Below are 22,352 nucleotides of genomic sequence, written 5' to 3' on the forward strand. Positions count from 1 at the left end.
AGTAGAGCCTGAAAACATCATCAAGACTGTAAATGGAAACATTATAATCAATCTAGATGTCATTTCCATACCTGAGCTTTAGTCATGGCGGTCTTTGCATCACTGAGGGCGAACACGTAACCACAAACCCCAGAAGCATCATCCAGTATCAGACTGCAGTGCTGTGTCGGCGTGACGTGACCCTCCACCAGCCTGACGGAGAGACAGAGCTTTCATTACGCGCTCAGTGACTACGCAACAAAAAACTCTATATTAAGAATTTTTAAGGCCTGACAAGTCATTTGTTGAGGTAAATTTGTAAAGAAAGACACACGCCTGCACACATATACATTCAAACGCACATATCTATAGACTAAACACGTGATACGCATGTGCACGCCGTCAGCGCTTTCACAGATTCACGTTTATCAAGTTTAGATGATAACATTTTTCACACTTTTTCAACACTTGCACATTGGATCCTGTTTCAGGGTGTGTGTTCTCGAGCTCCTAACACTGCTGTCGTGCGAATGAACGGCCAGAACACATTAAAAGTTTCTGTTTTCTGTGAGAACGGTGTGTGTTAGCGGACCCTAAGTTAACATCTAATGATCTCTGCAACGGAAGTGAATCAATCAAAACTCTCTTTATCTGGACAATAACTTTATTCTAGATCTGCTGTAAAGCCTAAACACTCTCTGTTACTGTAATCTCCTGTTATCACTGTAGAGCTGCTGAGAAACATCTATATTGTTAAAGTGCTGTATAACTGAAGGAGACTCGACTAATCGAACCAGACGAACTGGCATATTCTCACCGGTCGCCGACCAGCTCCACTTTCTGCTGCGTCTCCGTCTGCATCTCCTTAAAGATCTTCATCACCTCCGGCTGAACAACAAACAGAAGAATGTTGATAACCACTGACGTACACTACCAGTCAAAAGTTAGGAATTATTGTGATTTTTAATGTTTATGAAAGAGTCTCTTCTGCTCAGCAAAGCTGCATTTATTTAATCAAAAATACAGTAAAAATTTTGAAATATTATTCCAGTGTAAATCATCTGTTCTCTATGTGAATATACAGTAAAGTGTCATTTATTCCTGTGATCAAAGCTGAATGTTCAGCATCATTACTCCAGTCTTCAGTGTCACATGATCCTTCACAAATCACTCTAATATGATGATTTGATGCTCAAGAAACATTTATGATTATTATCAGTGTTGGAAACAGTTGTGCTGCTTCAGATTCTTGTGAAAACCATCATATACTAAAGTTTAGAGTTAGTGAGATTTAAATAAAACAACTTATTCAGCAAAGATGCATTTAATTGCTCAAAAGTGACATTTATAATGTTACAAGAGATTATATTTCAAATAAATGCTGTTCTTTTGAACTTTCTATTCACTGAAGAATCTTGAAAAATAAAATGTATCACAGTTTCCATAACTGTTTTCTACACTGATAATAATCATAAATGTTTCTTGATCATCAAATCATCATATTAGAGTGATGTGTGAAGGATCATGTGACACTGAAGACTGGAGTAATGATGCTGAACATTCAGCTTTGATCACAGGAATAAATTACACTTTACTGTATATTCACATAGAAAACAGATGATTTACATTAGAATAATATTACACTGTTTTTACTGTATTTTTGATCAAATAAATGCAGCTTTGGTGAGCAGAAGATACTCTTTCAATAACATTAAAAATCATAATATAAATAAACGTTTAACATTTTTCACACAAAATTCAGACAGGTGCAGGTCAGTAAATGATGACAATGATTATAGTGTGTACTGTCTCTTTAAGAGCGTGTCACCTGATCTTTAGGAGTGCAGGGCCGAATGGTGTAAACGCGTGTGGCGGGAGGACTGCGAAACAGATCCCGGTTCCCGTGTGACGGCAGCATCCTCTAAACATCACGAGGAACACAAACACCATCAGAAAGGTCCGATCACAGGTCAAAGGTCAGTGTCATTCAAAAGCATACCTGGAATTCTCCAGATAAAGCGCCTCTGAAACCCCACGGCTCGGGATCGTCACTCAAAGCCAGTGCAGGATGAGGCGTTCGACCTCCTGCAGAAAAACAACAGCAGACGCTTCGTTACAGCTCAATCAGGACCCGTGTTGGGGAAAGTTACTTTTGAAAAGTAATGCGTTACAATATTGTGTTACTCGCCAAAAAAGTAACTACTTGCATTACTTAGTTACTTTTTATGAAAAGTAATGCGTTAATCAGAGGTGGACAGTAACAAAGTACATTTACTTGAGTAGTGTAGTTAAGTACACTTTTTGAGTATCTGTACTTTACTTGAGTATTATTTTTTCTGGAAACTTTTTACTTTTACTCCACTACATTTCTGTCAGGGTCCTTGAGTAGAAAGTAGTAACGTCAGTCAGGGGGGGATTTTGGTTGGAAATAAAAGGGTTGACTGATGTTGGTTTCTGACGTCAACCCGTTGGGTTTGGTCTTCTGGCGACTGGCATCGATCACACACTCCGTCTCACGTACCCAGTGTTTTGACGTATGCTTTGGCCATGGTGACGCCACTCTTGATGTCACAGATGTAATTGTAAAGGTCATAGAGGATGATCCTGTTGGGCACATTAGACAGTCGGTTGAACATCCGGACTACGGCGCCGCACATGTCGTCAAACTTCTCGGCTCTCCGTCGCCATTCTTCACCCTGCAACACATTTACATTTGTACATTTGAAAGACGCTTTTATCCAAAGCAACATTCATTGCATTCAATGTGTACATTTACATAGGACCAATCAGAAAGAAGCAGGGGGCGGGACAACTGTTGCAATCTTAAATACAGAATAGTCACATTTCAAGTCACAATTATTTATAAAGCGCTTTTTACAAAACAATACAATATAATATAGAGTATAGCTGCAAGGCCACGCCCACTTCAAACGTTTTGGCGTCCCGTTGCGGACATGAATTGAAATTTTAACTTTTACAAAAAATAATTATTGACAATGAGACTCCAGAGACTCTTTCTGCGCTGGTTTGGTCCCGATCAGGGAATTACGATTTTAAAAAATCCAAAACACTCGAAAATTTCACTAGGGTGACGAATCAGAGTTCGTCTTGAGCGAAGGATTCCAACGATATAAAACACTTGAGCACGAACGGTTTAGGAGTTATGAGCTATTACGTACTTTTCACCGCTGTAGCGCCACCATCAGGCTGATTCCAACAATTGCGATAGGGTTTCAGTGCTAAACGCTCAAACCCGTAATAAATACCAACAAGCCTGAATGTTAAAAAATGTGTGTTGAGACTTCGGGATCATCATCATCATCATCCCACTCTGACCTTCTCAGACTCGAGGTCCGACCGCAGCCAGTGCAGCTCCTGCAACATGACGAGGGCGGTGGGCCCGTGTTCGTACGGCAGATAGAAGAGCTCCGCTAGCAGCGTCAGGTCGGCTAGCGTCAGCGGCTCGGCCGTGTACAGCGGGTTGTCTTTGGGTCCCGGCTCATATCCGTCCGTCTGCATCGGCTCCTCTTCGTCTCGTTTAGAGCCGCGAGCGCCAGAGCCTGAACACAATCAGTGCACTGAGTCACATGTCATCTCAAAATGAAAGAAAACGTTTATTTAGCATTAAAGTCCCCCTGTAGTCAATCATTTTATCCCTTAAAACTCACCAAAATTACACATTTAAACGTTTTTTCCTTGATGTCTTAAAATATCTTGAATGTAACTCGACACCCTCGCCTCATTTAGTATGCGCGGTTCTATGAATATGCAAATGAGCCCCGCCTCCACTCACTCGCTCAGCTCAGAGATCCACTGGTTGACGATCACACGTTGATCTGATTGGTTACAAGGTAGTTTGTGACGTCAGAAACACCAGCGATTTCAAAGCGTGTGTTTGAGACTGTCTTTGGTTCACTGCAGTTTTAAGGAGGAAATACTCAGCAATGGTGTCGACTTATGAACTTACACATGCTTTGTCTTAAAGCAGATTAAAAACACCACATACACACATAAACAACATTAAAAGCTGGATTTACACCACAGGGGGACTTTAAGTGATGCGTTTTACGTCATCGGCACACTTTTGCTGACAAATAAACATGAATTCCTCAGTCCAGGTAAAACGGAGAAGAGTAAACATCATTTATTTGCATATACTACTGACAGTGTGACAATACAGAGCGGGTCGAAAATCGGCAAAGTTACACTTCAATGAAATGTTGCCTCTGCAAAATAACTTTACATTTTATTTCAGTTGAATGTATATTTATGTTGTTTTAAGTCTTAGTTGACGATAGCAACCCTGATGTTAGAGATCAAACTAGAGTTGTGTTTTTACCGTCAGGTTGATTGGCTCGACTGAACTCCACCAGCCAGTCAGTGAGCGCGAGCTGCAAAGCATCATGGGGGTTGTAGTCCGACCCGTCGTCTCCATCTGTGGAGTGATGACATCACAGCGACAGACATCAACACACGAGGGAAATGTAATGCTCTCTTACATTTCCACCGAACGTTATTACAAGTACTTGAAGTGCAAATAGAGTTGAAAGGAAAATTACGTTCCTTTTTTATTAGTCTGTATTAGAAATTAGTGAAGTCTATTTATTTTATGTGTATGGTGTGTATGAATATTTTGCGTAATCTTTTAATGTATCATGTTTTGGCGAAATGATGGCTATGGGGTCCATTACAAATTTCCCTGATCAGGAACTATAAAGTATATTTCATGCATCATATTTCACACGAGTCATCTTTACCCATAGGAACGTCTTTGTGAGCGTAGCTGGACTTGCACCATGTGGCCAGAGTGTGAATCGCAACGAAATTGGGCTCGAATTCACAGTTGGGGTTTGTGAGGACGCCTCTGAGTTTCGGGATGAGTTCTGTGGGCCGGTTCTTGAAGGGTCCGAGGAAGAGTCTCTGCGGGTCGTAGTCGTTGGCGTGGATGTTGTCCCAGATGACCGGGGGTCTCCTCAGAACGGCGGACACCTCGTCTATAGACGCCACACTGATGTCCTGCGACACCACCTTCGGCCCTGAGAAAACACACGTCATGCGTTAAACATGCGCTAATGAACCTTATTGTAAAGTGTTACCAGATATTGCGTGTGAATAAGAAAGGGCTGGTCACATAAAGCGTGATGATGTCACCTGTCCAGAGAACGTCGATCCCAGCGTGGAGTTTCTCTCCGACCGTCTTCAGATAGGCCGACAGCGGGACACTCGGCGAGCAGAACGCCGCGCAGTAATCTACAATACACCACGAGTTTACCTTCTGTATTATGATCAGCACTGAGAATCATGGAAATATGCTAGAATTCATATATCTGTTTTAGAGATAAAGATAATAGCTGTAACTGAACTGTGGAAAATGTCCATATGTTTGCAGAGAGTCTATACATGTTTGGCCAATATCACGTGCAACAGTGTTATTTTAGTTTTATTCATATTTTGAATTAGCTTTAATTTTTATATTTTTAGTTTTCATGTTAATTTAGGTTCATTTTTTGTCAGTTGGCTATGTGCTTTTGCCATTTTATTATGTGTGTGTATATATATATAAATATATATATTTATTTAAGTATTGCTATTTATGTTGAATTTATTTTTGTTTTAGTTAGTTTTAGTATTATTTTAATTAATGTATTAACATTTTTAATTTTTTTATCTTTTTTTTTGCTATTTATGTTTATTTTATTTTTGTTTTAATTAGGTTTAGTATTTATTTTAATTATTTTAATTTCATTTTAATTTTATTTTTTATTTAATGTTTATTAATATTTCATCATTATAATTTATTTATTTATTCATTATTTTATTTTTTTATTAAGTTTATTTTATTTTATTTATTTATATTTATTATGGTGCTTTCCACTTATTATTTTAGTTTTTTGCCAAGGCACCATTTCTAATTATCATTTAGTTTAAGTTTTTCAACTAATATTTATATTTTATTTCAGCTTAACAGAAATGTTAATATAATAGTTATTGTTAATAGTTTTAGCTTTAGTTAACGATAATAACCCTGATGATATACTGTATTATAGGGTATTTATTTTACTTAAGTTTATTTGATTTTAAATTATTATGCGTGTATGTTTAGTGTGCAAATTTCCATTATGGGATAAACAGTTTTACTTTCCCTTAAATTTTGTTTTGTTTTCACCATTATTGAAATACTATTATAGTTTTTATTAATATTTTGAATTAGATTTTATATTTTGTTTTCATTTTAAATTAAGTTAATGTTTTAGTAATTTTGCTGTATATTTTTAAATACCTATATATTTTTTTGTAATTTTTTATTTTAGATTATTTAGTTTTAGTTATTTTAGTACTTTAGCTTAAACTAACCAAACTGCCTTGGTTTAGGGTTAGGGTAAATAAAGCTTAAATAAAATGTAGTAAAAGTAAATTAGGTTTTTCTATAGTATGTTCTGTCAGTGAGCTGCAGTTGTGGTCAAGCGTCGCTGTACCGGTGGGGCAGAAGAGGAAGGTGTGCGGCTCGTCCAGGTGCAGGAACACCTCGTTAGTGACGGACACCTGAGCTTCAGCAAACGAGCTGAACGCTTCTTTATCAGAGGCACACATCTCAGTCTCGATGTCGTCAAACAGCAGCGCGAACGACCGGCAGCCGAACTCACACACCTGCCCGGGACAAACACACTTACGTTATTAAACATTGATGTTCAAGTGCCCTGGAAATCGATTCTGAACTGAAACGAGTCGTCAGTAATTCAGTCTCACTTCCTGCTGATCCTGTAGGTTTGTAACTCATTTGCATAATGCCAGCCTCTGGTCTTGATTGGCTGAGCAGCGTCTCTAAGCCCCGCCCTCAAACACTGTAGTGTATCTGAGACTGGGAGAGTTTGGTTCGTGTTGTTCGTGTCGAGAAGACGCTGTTTTCTGAGATTGAGACGGTAAAACCCACGCCATCGTTACTGTTCGTATCACTGAGATCAAGAGCTGAGATTCAGATATGATAATGAGCGTTTCTGACCAATCACAGCAGAGCAGCTCTCAGAGAGGCGGAGCTTAGAGAGACTGAATCTTTGATGGAAGTGTTTCAGACACTGAGAGGAAAGAGCTGATGCTGCAGTGGAGATCATGAGGACATTAGAGTGTTCTTGACCTCTGATGAATGTGAACCTGTTGAAGGAGACGTTAAACATGAGTTGATGTTTGCACCTGTCTCAGTTTCCTCTTGAGCGCCGCCACTTCTTTAGGGTTTGAGAAGGTGATGTCCAGCCCGGGTGATAAAGCGTAGATGAACTCGACGTTATGCTCTTTAGCAGCAGAGATCAGCGTCATGAGTTGCTCTGTAAAACACAATCAACGAGTTCATCTTCACACACGCCTGTCCTGATACAGTCACGCCTGTTTGCTTTACAGGGCTGATAACTGAACGCAAGGTCACCGCTTTGAATGAAAGCGTAGATTCAGAGTGTCATCCTTTTATTGCTGGGAACTTTTTTCAGCATTGTGTCCAATTTGTAGATTGTATACACAAAATGTCTTTTTTTTGTCGATTTCCCATTCATTTCCTATAGTGGGTCGTTTCTGACCGAAGACCTTACAAGTGTGACTATTTTTTTTTGCGACCATTTTTTTTGTGACTATTTTTTTCTGTCAAAATGCCATTAAATTCACCAAGTTTCACACCATTCCGATTAAATTTTTATTTAAAACAGTGATTTACACTTAAAAAATGGCACTTTATGACAAAAAGGTTGCCGACCCCTGGCGTAGACGATGTATCTGCACAGAATGCACATATTTTACTGGTTTTAAAGCTCAAGTTTCGCCGTCACCTGCTTCCTCCAGGGAATACAGATCTCTCCAGTACATCCTATGCTTGTAATCATCTTTCGGAGCGTATAGATACGCGTTCAAGCCCCACTTCTGCTCCCTGGGAAGATACACACACACACACACACACACACACAGATCAGATCAGATAAATGAACTGATAACACATGATGACATCTGATAACAGTGGTTTATTCACCTCCTGAAGAGCTCTTTTCTCTGGCTCATAGTCCACGGCCTCCCATAAAACCCTGCAATACACAAAGGTCACATGATCACAGGCACGCCTCAACATACATTCAATCAAAATTACAACAAGAATACACTGAATTCTAAAGAAATGCAACAGCAATGCAGTTTTGTGTATTTATAACGTGTAATACTCTATAGTCGAGTCAGCTTTATTTATACAGTCCAGCTTAAGTAAGTTCAGTGCTATAAATGGTTTTTATAATGTATATCTTTTATATGTCCTACATTATTATTATAATACAAGTGGTACATTCTGGGTATTATTATCATTATTAGTGTTTCAGTACATTTTTAAAAAAACATTTCGCAGTATAAACACATTAAGCTTAACATTAGTTATTTATATCATCAGGTTATTAGTGGCTCACCCTCGACCACTCCACTCAGGAAAATCTTGGATTTCTTGGACATGATTCCTGGTTTTGCAGTAGATCGATATAAGCTGATCAGTCAGAGATGTGGCCCACATGCAGCTCTGTTTGTGCTCTCTGATGGGTTTGAACTCGCTCGACGATCTTTCTGGATCTGCTGACACACACTCAGCTGTGTGGATTGATGTTTATGTTTATAATCTCTACGCTTCCTTATTGTACGCGTGGTCACACGTTCGCGCATGCGCGGTTTCGCAGCTGTCAAATAAACCCCGCCCACATGTGCGTAACCCCGCCCCCGCGAGCCCGCTTTCTGCCCTACTCTACAGCAGTTTAAGGTATTCTACACAAATAAACGATATATATGTCGATAAAAGCAATAGGGAATCAAGATATGTTAAATATTTGCCTTCAGAAATGCTTGGAAATGGCAAACTTAAGTAAAAATAAAGGTGAATTGAAATCATTCATCTGGTTTAGTTTGAGTGGATGTTCGTTTACCTCAGGCGCTTAACACAAACGTATACAATGAAAAACTGGCCATTTGTTCAGAAAACATATGTATTCCTGATTTTCATGGAATCTTCCAAACTAAACATGTTTTCTGTGAATATTGTTTTAATTGGTAATTCATTTTGCAGGTTTTGCCGGTTCGTTAATGGCGCCCTCCAGCACGTGACATCAATTTAGCGGGAAAACAGGAGAAACGTCAGTAAGTGGATATTTGATGAATTATGTCATGTTTAGTGTTATTGTTTTCTTCAATTTGCCCAAATCCGGCAATGTTTGACAAAATTATCCGTTCAAATGCTGCAGGATCTTTTATCTTCATTTTTCTCTTCAAGACTTTTTGGTGATTTGTAATGGATGTATGAAGTCAGTTCTCCTCATACACCCAGTATTAATAAATAAAATAATTGTAAATAATTATTAATAAAAAAGTTATAACTTTAAAGTTATAACGCATAACTTCGGATTAAACTAGTCTTTTCATTTTTTATTTCTATTTTCTTTCTTTTTTTAGCATGTTGAACATTTTCTAGTTAGTTTCTGTATCTTAGATTCATTATAGTTGTCATGCCTGTGGTAAAACATACTGTACAATTACCTTAACTAGTATAATTAATTTACCCCCTTCACTTGGTGCTCTTTTTTTTCCTATCACATATTTTAGTAATCATCATAATTATCATTCGAAAGCTTAAAAACTCAAAATGTATCCTGTGAAAACCGGTTTGAAATCGGATATTGCTTAAAATCTTTTATCAGGCTCAAATTTTTATCATATTTTGACATAACGCATCATCGGAAAGGTCTGAGACTCAAGGTTCCATATTTGACGACTGTTCTGTCATTGAAGTGATATTGTGACAGAAATGTATTAATTTGTCTGAGAACACATTAAAAAAATGATCCCGGTGGCTATTTTTGGTATAGCGCCTAAAACAAAAACTCATAGGAACCTCCAATTTTGTGATATCAATTTCAAATTTGGAACACAACTTGTTTAGACATATGACTTTGATTTTATATACGTTTTAGAGTAAAAATAATTTGTATAAAATATATATTTTGTATTAAAATACATTTAAAAAAAAAATTGTTTTACAGTAAACTTACAACTTTTTTATTATATTTGCTTTCACTTCAGCAATAAAGTGTCTTTAAAAAGAGACCAACTTTAGGTCTTTATTCCAAAGCATTCATGAATTACAACCATTTAAGTTTGGATAATGTTCAACACGGGGGTGGCAGGAAAGGGTTAATTTCCCAGCAGTCTAGCGTCAGTGTTATCTAGTGGTATTTTCATGTGGGTTGTAAAAGTTTAACATACATTGTATAAAAGTTCTGAGTTTAGTGTAACAGAAGAGAGGTCAGTCTTTATTAGTACATAAACTTTTTTTATTTAGTTATAGCTTCATCATTCCAACTGAGAAAGATGGGAAAACATTTTTGGTATCACTTAAAAAAACATCAGACTATATATAGAAGACAAACCATTCACCATTGTACTATCGTAATGATGATTTCATCCTTTAATGCATTCAATTCTTATGTACAAAATTCATAAACAACAATACTTCAACATAAGGTTTTAACTGTCAAGTAAGAAAGAAGTGACGGTAAGTCAGTTTAGTGAAGTGCAAATGACTCATCTGACAAACAGCTCGAGTGAAGCTCTATAAACATCATCTGTACGGCCCTGACTCCTGATGTAAGTGTGTTTATCACAGTCACAGATGAGGTTAATAGAGCTTCACTTGTGCTAAACCCATAATACTCCTTTAAACCAGTTACTGGAACTAGCTGGTTTTATTGCAAGTTAGCCGACTTGAGTCATGATGGGTGACCAGGCGAAACCAGAACGAAAGTGTCCAAAACATGTCTTGAACTGGAAACCAGCAATTAAACTGGTGATTTAAGCTGGTCCGCAGCTAAACTGGTTTGTTTTCAGTGCTCTGGAGGAACGCCGAGTCTCCGCTGCTACCTCTTCTGTCTCTGAGCCTGTTTCAGGAGCGTGTCGAAGTCAAACGACTCGCATCGGCTCCTCGACGAGCCATCCGCGTCCCGGTTAGAATCTAAACCACAAAAAAACAAGATATCATGAAAAACTTCCCTATTTTTGTGGTGCATCAGAATCTCACCCAAACTAAGATGTAATCACATCACAATCAATGATTTAAAGTCCCCCTGTGGTGTAAATCCAGCTTTTAATGTTGTTTATGTGTCTATGTGGTGTTTTTAATCTGCTTTAAGACACACCATGTGTAAGTTCATAAGTCGACACCATTGCTGAGTATTTCCTCCTTAAAACTGCAGTGAACCAAAGACAGTCTCAAAAACACACTTTGAAATCGCTGGTGTTTCTGACGTCACAAACTACCTTGTAACCAATCAGATCAACGTGTGATCGTCAACCAGTGGATCTCTGAGCTGAGTGAGTGAGTGGAGGCGGGGCTCATTTGCATATTCATAGAACCGCGCATACTAAATGAGGCGAGGGTGTCGAGTTACACTCAAGATATTTTAAGGCATGAAGACATTCATATTGGTGATCAAAGATGAGTTTTAAGGGATACAATTATTGACTACAGGGGGACTTTAATTAATTGAATCGCAGTGCATATGCAGTTGTGCAGCCCTAATTCTGGGTTCGACTTGCTCGGTTGCGCTTAAAAGACAATGTATTACAGCTCATATCAGCTGACATGAGAATCATTCAGACCGACCTAAATCTGCATAGTTGGATTTACAGAACTGGCGTCTGCCGCCAAAGCAAATGTCGAAGGGAAGCTCGTCTGAGTGCCTCAGTTTACTCCCGTTCTCGATGGCAGCGTAAGCGTCGTCTCTGCTGTAATACGTGACGAAGCCGTAGTTATCTCTGGAAGGAGAGAGCAGAAACACACTGAGAACACACACTACCAGTTACTATTTGATCAAAAATACAGTAAAACAGTGTAATATTATTCCAGTGTAAATCATCTGTTCTCTATGTGAATATACAGTAAAGTGTAATTTATTCCTGTGATCAAAGCTGAATGTTCAGCATCATTACTCCAGTCTTCAGTGTCACATGATCCTTCAGAAATCACTCTAATATGAGGATTTGATGCTCAAGAAACATTTATGATTATTATCAGTGTTGAAAACAGTTATTTACATTTTTATTTCATGATTCTTTGATGAATAGCGAGTTCAAAAGAACAGCATTTATCTGAAATAGAAGCTTTTATAACATTAAACACGTCCGTTCAAAGGTTTGGGGTCGATACGAATTATTTTATTTTATTTTTGGGGGAATTAAATAAAAGAAATCAATACTTTTATTCATCAAGGATGGATTAAATTGATCAAAAGTGACAATAAAGAAGGGACAAAACCTTTCTATTTCAAATAAATGCCGTTCTTTTGAACTTTCTATTCATCAAAGAATCCTGAAATAAAAATGTAAATAACTGTTTTCAACACTGATAATAATCATAAATGTTTGGAGCAATGATGCTGAAAATTCAGCTTTGATCACAGGAATAAATGACACTTTACTGTATATTCACATAGAGAACAGATGATTTACATTGTCAACAATATTACTGTTTTTTTGTATTTTTAATCAAACCTTGGTGAGCAGAAGAGACTTCTTTTAAAAACATTAAAAATCATCCCGATCCAGTTTTGAACGTCAGTGTAAATCAGCTTTGAGAACAGAGACTGAAGCTCAGACGCTTCTCATGATGAGCTAGTGAATCTCACCCGTGACTCCTGATGTGGATCGTACAATCCTCAACCTTCCCGAACAGCGAGAAGCGATCTTTGAGGTCGGAAGGAGACATGTTTCCGCGGATTCCTCCCACATACACAACCCTACGCTCCTCCTGAGGATCAAACACACACACAAGCATCAGCATCCTTTTTTTATACAGATACAGTACAGATAAACTTAACAGAAATCAAATCCAAAGATCCTCCGTATTTTCCTTATGCAAACAAAAAACTAACAAAAGTTATAATTCCTTCTGCAGTTATTATACATGCATCTGTACACACGCATACACAAATACACTTGACATTCCTGTACATCCGCGTCCACTTTGATGAGAGATGATCGTGGACTTACGATGGCTTTCTGCTGGCGGAGTTTGCGAGCCTCTTCCCGAAGCCGGTTCAACTCCTTCTGTCTGCGACTGAGGAAAACCACAGATTTAGACTCGCGATCCCACAGGAGAAGATCACAGGCTTCACTAGGGCTGGGACGACACACCTCGCCCGATTCAATACTATCACGAATCCTGATCCGATACTGTATTGCAATTTTTTTTAAGAATTGCGAATATTATTATTGTTTTAACACCAGACCATCGGGAAAAGCTGCATCATACACTTATACAGACTGTACATGAGTCATATTTACAAATCATCACATCTTTCTGAGTTTTACTGCAGAAGCATCATACAGGACTACATTCTCTTGAATAAATGATTCAATAACGAATACATTTTTTAACAGTCACTTGTCAGTGTAATCGATAAATGCGTTATTTTAAGCGGCAAGTTTCTATCAAAAGCTGATTTACTCTATTTTGATCGATATGGATATCATTTTAAGCTAATAAACTCATAACAGTTCATTATGTAAGGTCTTTATACACCACTGAACACATAGTTATGAATATGATATTGCATTTCTGTCAACAGATCCTCCTAAATATTACACAATGCACCTTTAATATCGATTCTGGAATAAAAAAAATCAATTTTAAAATCGTAAACAAAAGAAACGTGATAGTTTCTCCCAACCCTAGTTTTCCCACTGTTCCCACTGACCTCTTCCATGTGCAGCGAGACTCGCTCCAGTCCGGCTCCGGCGAGTGTGAACCGGATCGAGAGCCACATAAAGATCTGGATCTGGATCTGGATCGGCGCTCACGAGGAGGAGGAGACGACGACGACGATGACGAGCGTGAACTGGAGCGCGAGGAGGAACTGCTCCCAGAATGCCTGGACCTGTACCTGATTAAACATTATCAGCAAAACGCAAACAGATTTAATTTCACGAGATGTTTTAATAGTGTTCGGATTAAACTTCAGTAGCAAACACAGCAGAGTTGGAGAGTTTGAACTGATTGTGGAAAACTTTAATTTGATTGGTACTAAAATGTTCACAGAATTTTTTTTTAATAAACAAATTCTCATAATTGAAAAAAACCCATACATGTAAATAATGCTTGTTATTGTTACATTGACTTGGACGCATAAAATTTTTTTTTATTCTCTTATAATGTTAGTGTGTGTGTGTGTGTATATATATTTGCATAGAGGTATAAATATATATTTGCTGGTAAATAATGTTGTGTATTGTTGCATGGATGCATATAAATAATTAAATATAAATCTTGTTAAAGTCCCTCTGTGATGGATCTCCAGCTTTATTTGTCAACGAGTGGATCTCTGAGCTGCTGTGAGTGAGTGGAGGCGGGGCTCATTTGCATATGCATAGAACCACGTATACTTAATGAGGCGAGGGTGTCGAGTTACATTCAAGCTATTTTAGATATAAAGATATGTATTTTTGCATTTAAATATGTAATTTTGGTGATCAAAGATGAGTTTTAATGGATAAAATTATTTTAATTTTTTTACTGTATTTTAGTAGCAACATTTACCTTTTTCTGGGTGGTGAACGAGACCTGGAACGAGACGATGACGATGATGATGACGACGACGACGAAGAACAAGAAGAGCAAGATGACCTTGAGCTGGAGCGTCGGTATCCTCCATCATAACCCCGCCTCTTCCTCCTCCCGCGGTCCAATGGGCTTGGAGAGGGGGCAGAGAAGCGCAAGCCCCGCCCCCTCAGAGACTCCGCCTCCTCGAACGTGTTTATCCTGCAGGGCGAGCTGTCAGGTGACAACAACACCCCGTAATCGCAAGGACTCGAAACCGTGTCGAACGACGTCTTGCTTCCCTGAATCCCACAGTAATCGTGATCCAGGAAAAGTTGAGCAGGATTCAACGCAGGAGTGAAGCTGGGAAGTTTTGAATGAGTTTTGCTGGGCGGCAATGGGCGAGGTTCTATAATCTGAATGGTTTTGCTGGACTTCGTGGATTTGACGGGCACCAGGGGCTTCCAGGTCTGATGTGGAGGGGTGGCGGGTGGAGTCAGTCCTGGAGAGACACAAATAATCATGAAACTATAGTCACATGACCCACTGCTTTCAACGGAAACTAACTAAAGCCTGCTCTAACTCGCTGATGACATCATGCTCATTAGCATATTCATGATGTCTCATCTGCATTCTTCCTAATGTCAAGCCTTTACATTTTGTTGCTTTTATACATGGTATCTGCAGTGTTTAAAATCAAATGTAAGACTTTAAGACCTTTTTAAGAACTATACAAATAAGATAAATAAAATCTTTAAGTTAAGTTGGGCGCCCATTGAAACACTCTTGTCCGATACTCAAATACATAAAATATTTTGCTTTACATATATATATATATATAGTTTCTTGAGTAAAGAAAAGCTGTAGTTATTCAGACAACCAGTTCTTTATTCACAATTGCATTGCAAACAAGCAGCAACATAGAGAAGGGGGCGGAGTTATGAGGTTTGACTGACAGTTTGAGGAGCCAATGAAGTTACGAGGTTTAGTCACAAGCTGTTTTTAATACTTTTCTTTGGATGAATATTTGAAAAGGGTGACTAATAGTTATTCTTTATGATTGGGATGCACCGATATGAACATTTTGGATGATACCGATAACCGATATATTAGCCAATAAATCTAGATCCAAATTTTTATATAATTTTGAGAGCCTGATTACAAAAACAAAAGTCTCACCATTAAAATCCATGCCTCAAACTAAATTATAATGTTCTCATTTTAATTGTATGTAGCCGATATGTCAGATTTGCGCTGCACTTTACTGTATTTTCCTTTTTTGAAGTGATTTCAATCATATTTCAAGTAATTCAAAACCATTATGGCGAACAGTGTGCATCTGAAGAGTCTCAGGGAAAATAATACACTATTTATCTGCTTTAATACAGTAAATCGGACACATTTTCTTATCCGGCCAATAACGCTAACAGTAAAAATGAACATATATCGGCAGATACCGATTTGGTGGCCGATATATCGTGCATCCCTAATTTATGAACAAAATTAAAATGATGAACTATGGAGATATGAGGTTTCCACCCGACAGCTGGTGATCAGACCACTAACTCTGATGTGACCTCTGACCTGCAGTGCTACTGAGATCCGCCGGCCGTCGATCCTGAAGCTCATCCGGGGAAACTTCTGGAAGATTCTGCCCTTCAGAAGCTGCAGAGAAACACAGTCTGACTGAGGAATCCACATTAACGGTAGGAGCGACAAATATTAACTAGTTAGCTGCTCTAATAATTCCCTGTGATGTCCGGTTATGTTTCTAGAGCTTTAAACCCTGAACACACAAACATTATTAATTCCAGCTGTTCTACAAAAGCTATTAAGCCATTAAAGGACTTCAATAACAACTTTAACGATTGTGCTTTAATAACGCGTTTAATAACTCTGCCTGCAGTAAATCTGTGACGATACTGTCTTCTGTGCCGAGGAGACAAACACTCAGACAGGAAAATCAGTTCATGAAGCTTTTATGGAATGAAAATGAATCTGAACGGATGTAAATGAGCTGATACTGTCTAGTCAGTTACACACAATCATAAACAAAACATGCATTTATCATTTACCTTGAGTCTCAAACTGCTCCAAAAGGCTGGTCAGATCAGTGGCTTCAATTCCTGCAAGATAAACACATGACAGGCTTTGAAACAGTGTTATTTTACTATCACTGATAAAGTATTATAGTTTTTAGAAAAATTTTGAATTCGTTTTTCATTTTATATTTTTCATTTTTATTTGAATTTTAGTTCCTTTAAATACGTGTTTTTGTCTTTTCTCGATTTTTCCTTGTCTATTTAATTTCTAGTTTCTATTATAGTTTTTATACATTTAAAAAAATGTCATTTTAGTTAAAGTTTTAGTCATTTAGTTGTTTTTGTCATTTTAATTTTATTTCTTTTCTATTTAGAATTTATAGTCTATTTAGTTTCAAGTTTCTATTCTAGTTTTTGTAAATAAATTTTGTTTTTATATTTTAATTATAGTATTTTTTGTGTGTTTTTGTCATTTTTATTAGTTTGTTGTTTTTTATTTAGTTTTTATTGTTTTTAGGTTCTAGTTTCTGTTAGTTTTTATAAATATTTAAAACTTTTTTTTTGCGTTTTCATTTTATTTAGTCGTTTTGTTGTGTGTTTTTGTCATTTTAATTAGTTTGTTTTTATTGTCTATTTAGTTTCTAGTTTTTATTATTCTATAAATATTTATTTTTATATTCTCCATTTTCATTTTAGTAATTTTGTTGTTATTGTCATTTTTTAACCTATTTAGATTCTATTATAATTTTTATAAAAATTTAATAAATTTGATATTTTCCATTTTAATTTAAAAATTCTGTTTTAGAAACATTTGTTATATTTTAATCATTTTATTAGATTTTTTTTTCAAATAAAATTGGTCTATTTAGTTTTCATAGATTTGTACATCAAGTACAAACTAAATGAAAATGAGAAATGAAATAAAATAAGTTGTATATTTTATTTCAGTTAACATTTGTTCCAAGTAACAAAAATAGTTTTATAATATAATTACCCTGCTTTGAAAGCATTTTAATAGTTTAAAAGTCCATTCTCACCGATGTCTCCACACGTGGTCCGGTTCTGCTGTCCTTCGGGGAGTTTCTCTGCGACGCTCGTGGGCATCAGTACCGAGTCCGACGGCGCTGACGGTTCTGATCCGGCTCGCGTTGGTGAATCTGTAGCTTTAATGATCTCAGGCACGACCTCGGCGAGTCGAACCTCTTCACAAGAAACACAAACATCAGCTTGTGAGTGTGTTGGCGCCGGCTGCGTGTTTATCCCCAAGGATAGCGTGGGTTTCAAGGGCACCAGAACCGGGTTTGTTTGCGCCGGCTGCGAGTTTATCCCCGAGGATAGCGTGGGTTTCAAGGGCACCAGAACCGGGTTTGGAGGATCAGTGCACAGATCTGCAGGAGTCCTGAGCTTTACATGTGAGGAGCGAGGCTGGGATGCCGATATCTTCACCTCAACAGTCGGAGCTCTATCCATCGCACCACAGTGTGTGTTTAGATTCAACTTCGGGCCGATTTGAAACAAATCCGGCAGAATAGCCGGAAGCTCCCTGGGAAAGTCGGGAAGCGAAGGCCATTTCGTCCGATAGTCCATCCGTGTCTCTTCACGAGGTTGTTTGCTCTGTCTGAGGAGACGGTACTGTTGCAGACTGAGTGCTTTGGGCTTCTGAGGGGAAGTGATGTCACTTTTAGAGGATGTGGATCCCGAGTCTGAATCGGACTCATCGTCAGGTGGAATCTCGTGAACGAAGGTTAAATTGACTGCAAATGTCACCGTTTTCCTGTTTTTTTCCCTGGTTTTGAGTAAAGCGCTTCGCTGAGGAGTCGTCATCAAAACAGATGAGGTGTTCCCGCTGTTTCTACACACATCTTCATCCCGATCCTCTTCGGATTGGGATATCAGAGACGAGCCGCTTCCTGCTTTCGGATCTAGCCCGTGTCCTGATTGGCTCTCTTCCGGTTCCTCGTAACCTTCAACATCTACAAACTCCTCCTCTTCCTCTTCTTCCACAGACACATGGACCTCCTTCTCTTTCTCCAGATGTGTCCTGATGCAGTACGGATGCATGTGTCTCACTAAATCTGCGAGGAATTCCCGTTCGTCTTGTGGGAATGTCGTGTCGGATTCGATGCGAAAGCTTCTCGCGCTCCTCTTGTTCTCTCTCGGGTTCTTCTCGTCGTCGGCTCGCTGTGAGATCTTACTCTGGGTTTCCAGACGGCGACGGGGTCTCAGCTGTCGGTCTGACATCACCAGCTCCTGATGGAGAAAACCACACAGAACACTGGGATAAAACTAGAGGTTGACTGATATATGCTGTTTTTACCGATTAATCGGCATCTAGAGCTTCTTCTTCGGCTCTGGGATTTGCATATTCATAGAACCACGCATACTAAATGAGGCGAGGGTGTCGAGTTACATTCAAGATATTTTAAGACATGAAGAAATTTTTTTCAAGGAAAAACTGATTTTGGTGATCAAAGATGAGTTTTAAGGGATAGTATTATTGACTACAGGGGGACTAAGTAATTTAATTTGACTTATTTGACAAATTTGCATTTGTTTTCATTCATATAACAGATTTTAAAAAACTATTGGCCAATTATTCAGGTATCAAACTAATTGTTTAACTTTCGTTATCTGTAAAAATCCAGTATCGGTTGTCCTTTAGATAAAACTGGACTGAACAGAAGTTGCAACCGTTTGATTTACACACATATATATATATATATATATATAGTTTCTCTTCAACAACTTCATCTGTGGCGCTGTGGAGACGGGAACTGCACGAATCCGGTCAATAACAGGATAAAGCAAAGGAAACTTACTTTTCCTGACTTTGAAGCTGGTGATTGTGAGATTTTGGGGCACTGAAGCGCAGACGCTCGATCTGAATGCAGAAGATTCCTGAGCTGTGAGGGGAAAAGTTTGACAAAAGCAAATTAACCGATTGTTTTTACATATATTGAGAACTGGAGACACTAGGTAAGCGACTAGGTAGACTAACTGTGTGGTTTGGAGCCGAAAAGATCTCTGCGTCTGGAAGCACGTCAAACGGTGACAACGTTTCAACGTCAACGCTGTCCAAAATCTCGCTCAGCGCCGACAGAAGCGACGCCTCACTTTCAACACTTTCAGTCGCCATCTTTTCCTGAAAGATGGATAAAATGGAAGGATCCAGGCTTCCATGGAGACTGAGAGCATCCGAGATCTTTCCAACATCCAGATCAAAGACGGGAACATCATGTTTCCCAAATTCAAACTGTGGATAAAAAAAAAAAACAACACACAAACACAATGATGGATATCATGAGGATTCAAACCCAGACCACAAACTCTGGGCTCTGTATTCCTGGAAAGTCAAAGCTGGAAAGTCATTATGATGAGGAATTCCCACTTATCCGTGAACTTTCTTGTAATCACATTTAATTTGTGTAAGAGAAAGTCATTCCCATTAGATCAAATCACACATGTGGTATTACTGAGATTATTGTGAGCAGTGTTTGCCCTGCAGCTAAATAATTAATAAATGATGTTTGGCCAATTATTATTATTTTTTTAATAATGCAGTTCATATTGTAAACCATTAGTAAACTTCACCACGGTACAAATAGTCAAAACTATAGAAACTTGTTTACGCCACAGAATAAAAAATAAAAATAAATTAAAAAACAACTTTTTTTTCCTTTCACTCTTGCAAGTTAATATCTTACAATGAGTTAATATCTCGTCATTATGAGTTAATATCTCGTCATTATGAGTTAATATCTCGTCATTATGAGTTAGCCTAATATCTCGCAATGAGTTAATATCTCGTAATTATGAGTTAATATCTCGCAATGAGTTAATATCTCGTCATTATGAGTTAATATCTCGTAATTATGAGTTAATATCTCACAATGAGTTAATATCTCGTAATTATGAGTTAATATCTCGCAATGAGTTAATATCTCGTAATTATGAGTTAATATCTCGTAATTATGAGTTAATATCTCGCAATGAGTTAATATCTCGTAATTATGAGTTAATATCTCGTAATTATGAGTTAATATCTCGTCATTATGAGTTAATATCTCGTCATTATGAGTTAATATCTCGTCATTATGAGTTAGCCTAATATCTCGCAATGAGTTAATATCTCGTAATTATGAGTTAATATCTCACAATGAGTTAATATCTCGTAATTATGAGTTAATATCTCGCAATGAGTTATATCTCGTCATTATGAGTTAATATCTCGTAATTATGAGTTAATATCTCGCAATGAGTTAATATCTCGTAATTATGAGTTAATATCTCGTCATTATGAGTTAATATCTCGTCATTATGAGTTAATATCTCGTCATTATGAGTTAGCCTAATATCTCGCAATGAGTTAATATCTCGTAATTATGAGTTAATATCTCACAATGAGTTAATATCGCGTAATTATGAGTTAATATCTCGCAATGAGTTAATATCTCGTCATTATGAGTTAATATCTCGTAATTATGAGTTAATATCTTGCAATGAGTTAATATCTCGTAATTATGAGTTAATATCTCGCAATGAGTTAATATCTCATAATTATGAGTTAATATCTCGTAATTATGAGTTAATATCTCACAATGAGTTAATATCTCGTAATTATGAGTTAATATCTCGCAATCCTTCAAAACGTTAGAATAAAGTACAGAAATCTGAAAAAGATATTTCAAAATACTATATTTACTAGTACTACAATAAAGCTGTAGGCTTACATTTACAATTTTACAGTAAAAAAAAAAATCTGAAATATAATTAATGCTACCATTATATATTTTAATAGATGGATGAACTTAAAATAAATAGCCTAAACAAGTAATTACCAGAAAAGAAATGCGTAAACAAAAATCTGTACATCAATAATACATTTTTAAGTAGTACAGTAGATTTACAGAAGTTTAAAGGAAATGACTAAAGGACAAACTCAGCAAAACTCTTGACACTTGAAGACACTTGATTTGATTTAAGCATGAATGCTTGTTAATTGATTCTTGCCTCAGACAGACAGGTGTGTGTGTGTGTGTGTGTGTGTGAGAGAGAGTGAGAGACAGAGAGACACGTCAGCGTTATTTGACCTGGACACTCAGATAAGAAACACGAGCATTGAATGACATTAAAGAGCAGTTTCACCTAATAATCCATTCATTCATTCATTCATTGATGAACTCGAGCAGAATAAGATCGTGTTGAAGTAAAATATTAGTTTGATTTAATTCATTAATTAGCCTTTCATACTGATTGAGAACATAATCTCGGTGATATTTCCCACCTTTATATTTTAATATCATGTTTCAGCCTAAATGCATGCTGGTGTATGATGATCTAAACAGCTGAAATCAAACCTTGTAGTTCAAAAACTTTATTCAGACACTTGACTAACTAACCAAACCTCATTTGAGCCGTTAATATGATTTCAATCGCGCATTTCTCGAGATTTATAACTTCACATCCGCCTCGAGCACGCGCTCCCGTCCACGTGTTCACACGCTGAGCGTCCTTTCTACACATGCTCGCCATCACAAAACCTTCATACAAACATCTGCATATACACAACAGAAACACAAATAAGACCTGAGCGTCCTGGTGCGCTTGTGCTGCTGTGTTGTCCGTAAAATCACACTTTAAATCCTTCAGTTTTACGCCATGCGGCGCCGCCATTTTGATTCGGAGAGAAGAGTTGCACACGAGGCGCCGGGTGAGTCACGTGACGCGGAGGTTCCCGG

General features: G+C 37.7%; 2 protein-coding genes across 2 annotated transcripts in view; both read right to left on the reverse strand.

The window, feature by feature from the left end:
• Positions 1–8,645, reverse strand: part of ogal (O-GlcNAcase like) — an 11,965-nt gene extending 3,320 nt beyond the window's left edge. The window contains exons 1-14 of the mRNA XM_084395235.1: positions 8,409–8,645; positions 7,988–8,039; positions 7,791–7,888; positions 7,168–7,298; positions 6,456–6,627; positions 5,131–5,229; positions 4,737–5,015; positions 4,319–4,414; positions 3,316–3,539; positions 2,501–2,675; positions 1,979–2,064; positions 1,808–1,900; positions 797–867; positions 72–192 (exon numbers count right to left, since the gene is read on the reverse strand). Of these exons, the coding sequence (XP_084251361.1) occupies positions 72–192; positions 797–867; positions 1,808–1,900; positions 1,979–2,064; positions 2,501–2,675; positions 3,316–3,539; positions 4,319–4,414; positions 4,737–5,015; positions 5,131–5,229; positions 6,456–6,627; positions 7,168–7,298; positions 7,791–7,888; positions 7,988–8,039; positions 8,409–8,451 (1,740 nt within the window). The 5' untranslated portion in view covers positions 8,452–8,645. The remainder of the gene's footprint in view (positions 1–71; positions 193–796; positions 868–1,807; positions 1,901–1,978; positions 2,065–2,500; positions 2,676–3,315; positions 3,540–4,318; positions 4,415–4,736; positions 5,016–5,130; positions 5,230–6,455; positions 6,628–7,167; positions 7,299–7,790; positions 7,889–7,987; positions 8,040–8,408) is intronic.
• A 1,652-nt stretch (positions 8,646–10,297) lies between these two features.
• Positions 10,298–22,352, reverse strand: LOC311281818 (uncharacterized protein). Its single transcript, XM_084395109.1, has 12 exons — positions 22,201–22,352; positions 19,613–19,867; positions 19,434–19,517; positions 17,652–18,864; positions 16,648–16,698; positions 16,157–16,237; positions 14,573–15,074; positions 13,734–13,919; positions 13,027–13,093; positions 12,663–12,784; positions 11,642–11,793; positions 10,298–10,990 (listed from the first exon to the last, which is right to left on the reverse strand). The coding sequence occupies exons 1-12, from the start codon at positions 22,285–22,287 to the stop codon at positions 10,896–10,898; spliced, it is 2,895 nt and encodes a 964-aa protein (XP_084251235.1). The 5' UTR covers positions 22,288–22,352; the 3' UTR covers positions 10,298–10,895.

This window comes from Rutilus rutilus, assembly GCF_951802725.1.
Source record: "Rutilus rutilus genome assembly, chromosome: 22".
Lineage (NCBI taxonomy): Eukaryota > Metazoa > Chordata > Actinopteri > Cypriniformes > Leuciscidae > Rutilus > Rutilus rutilus.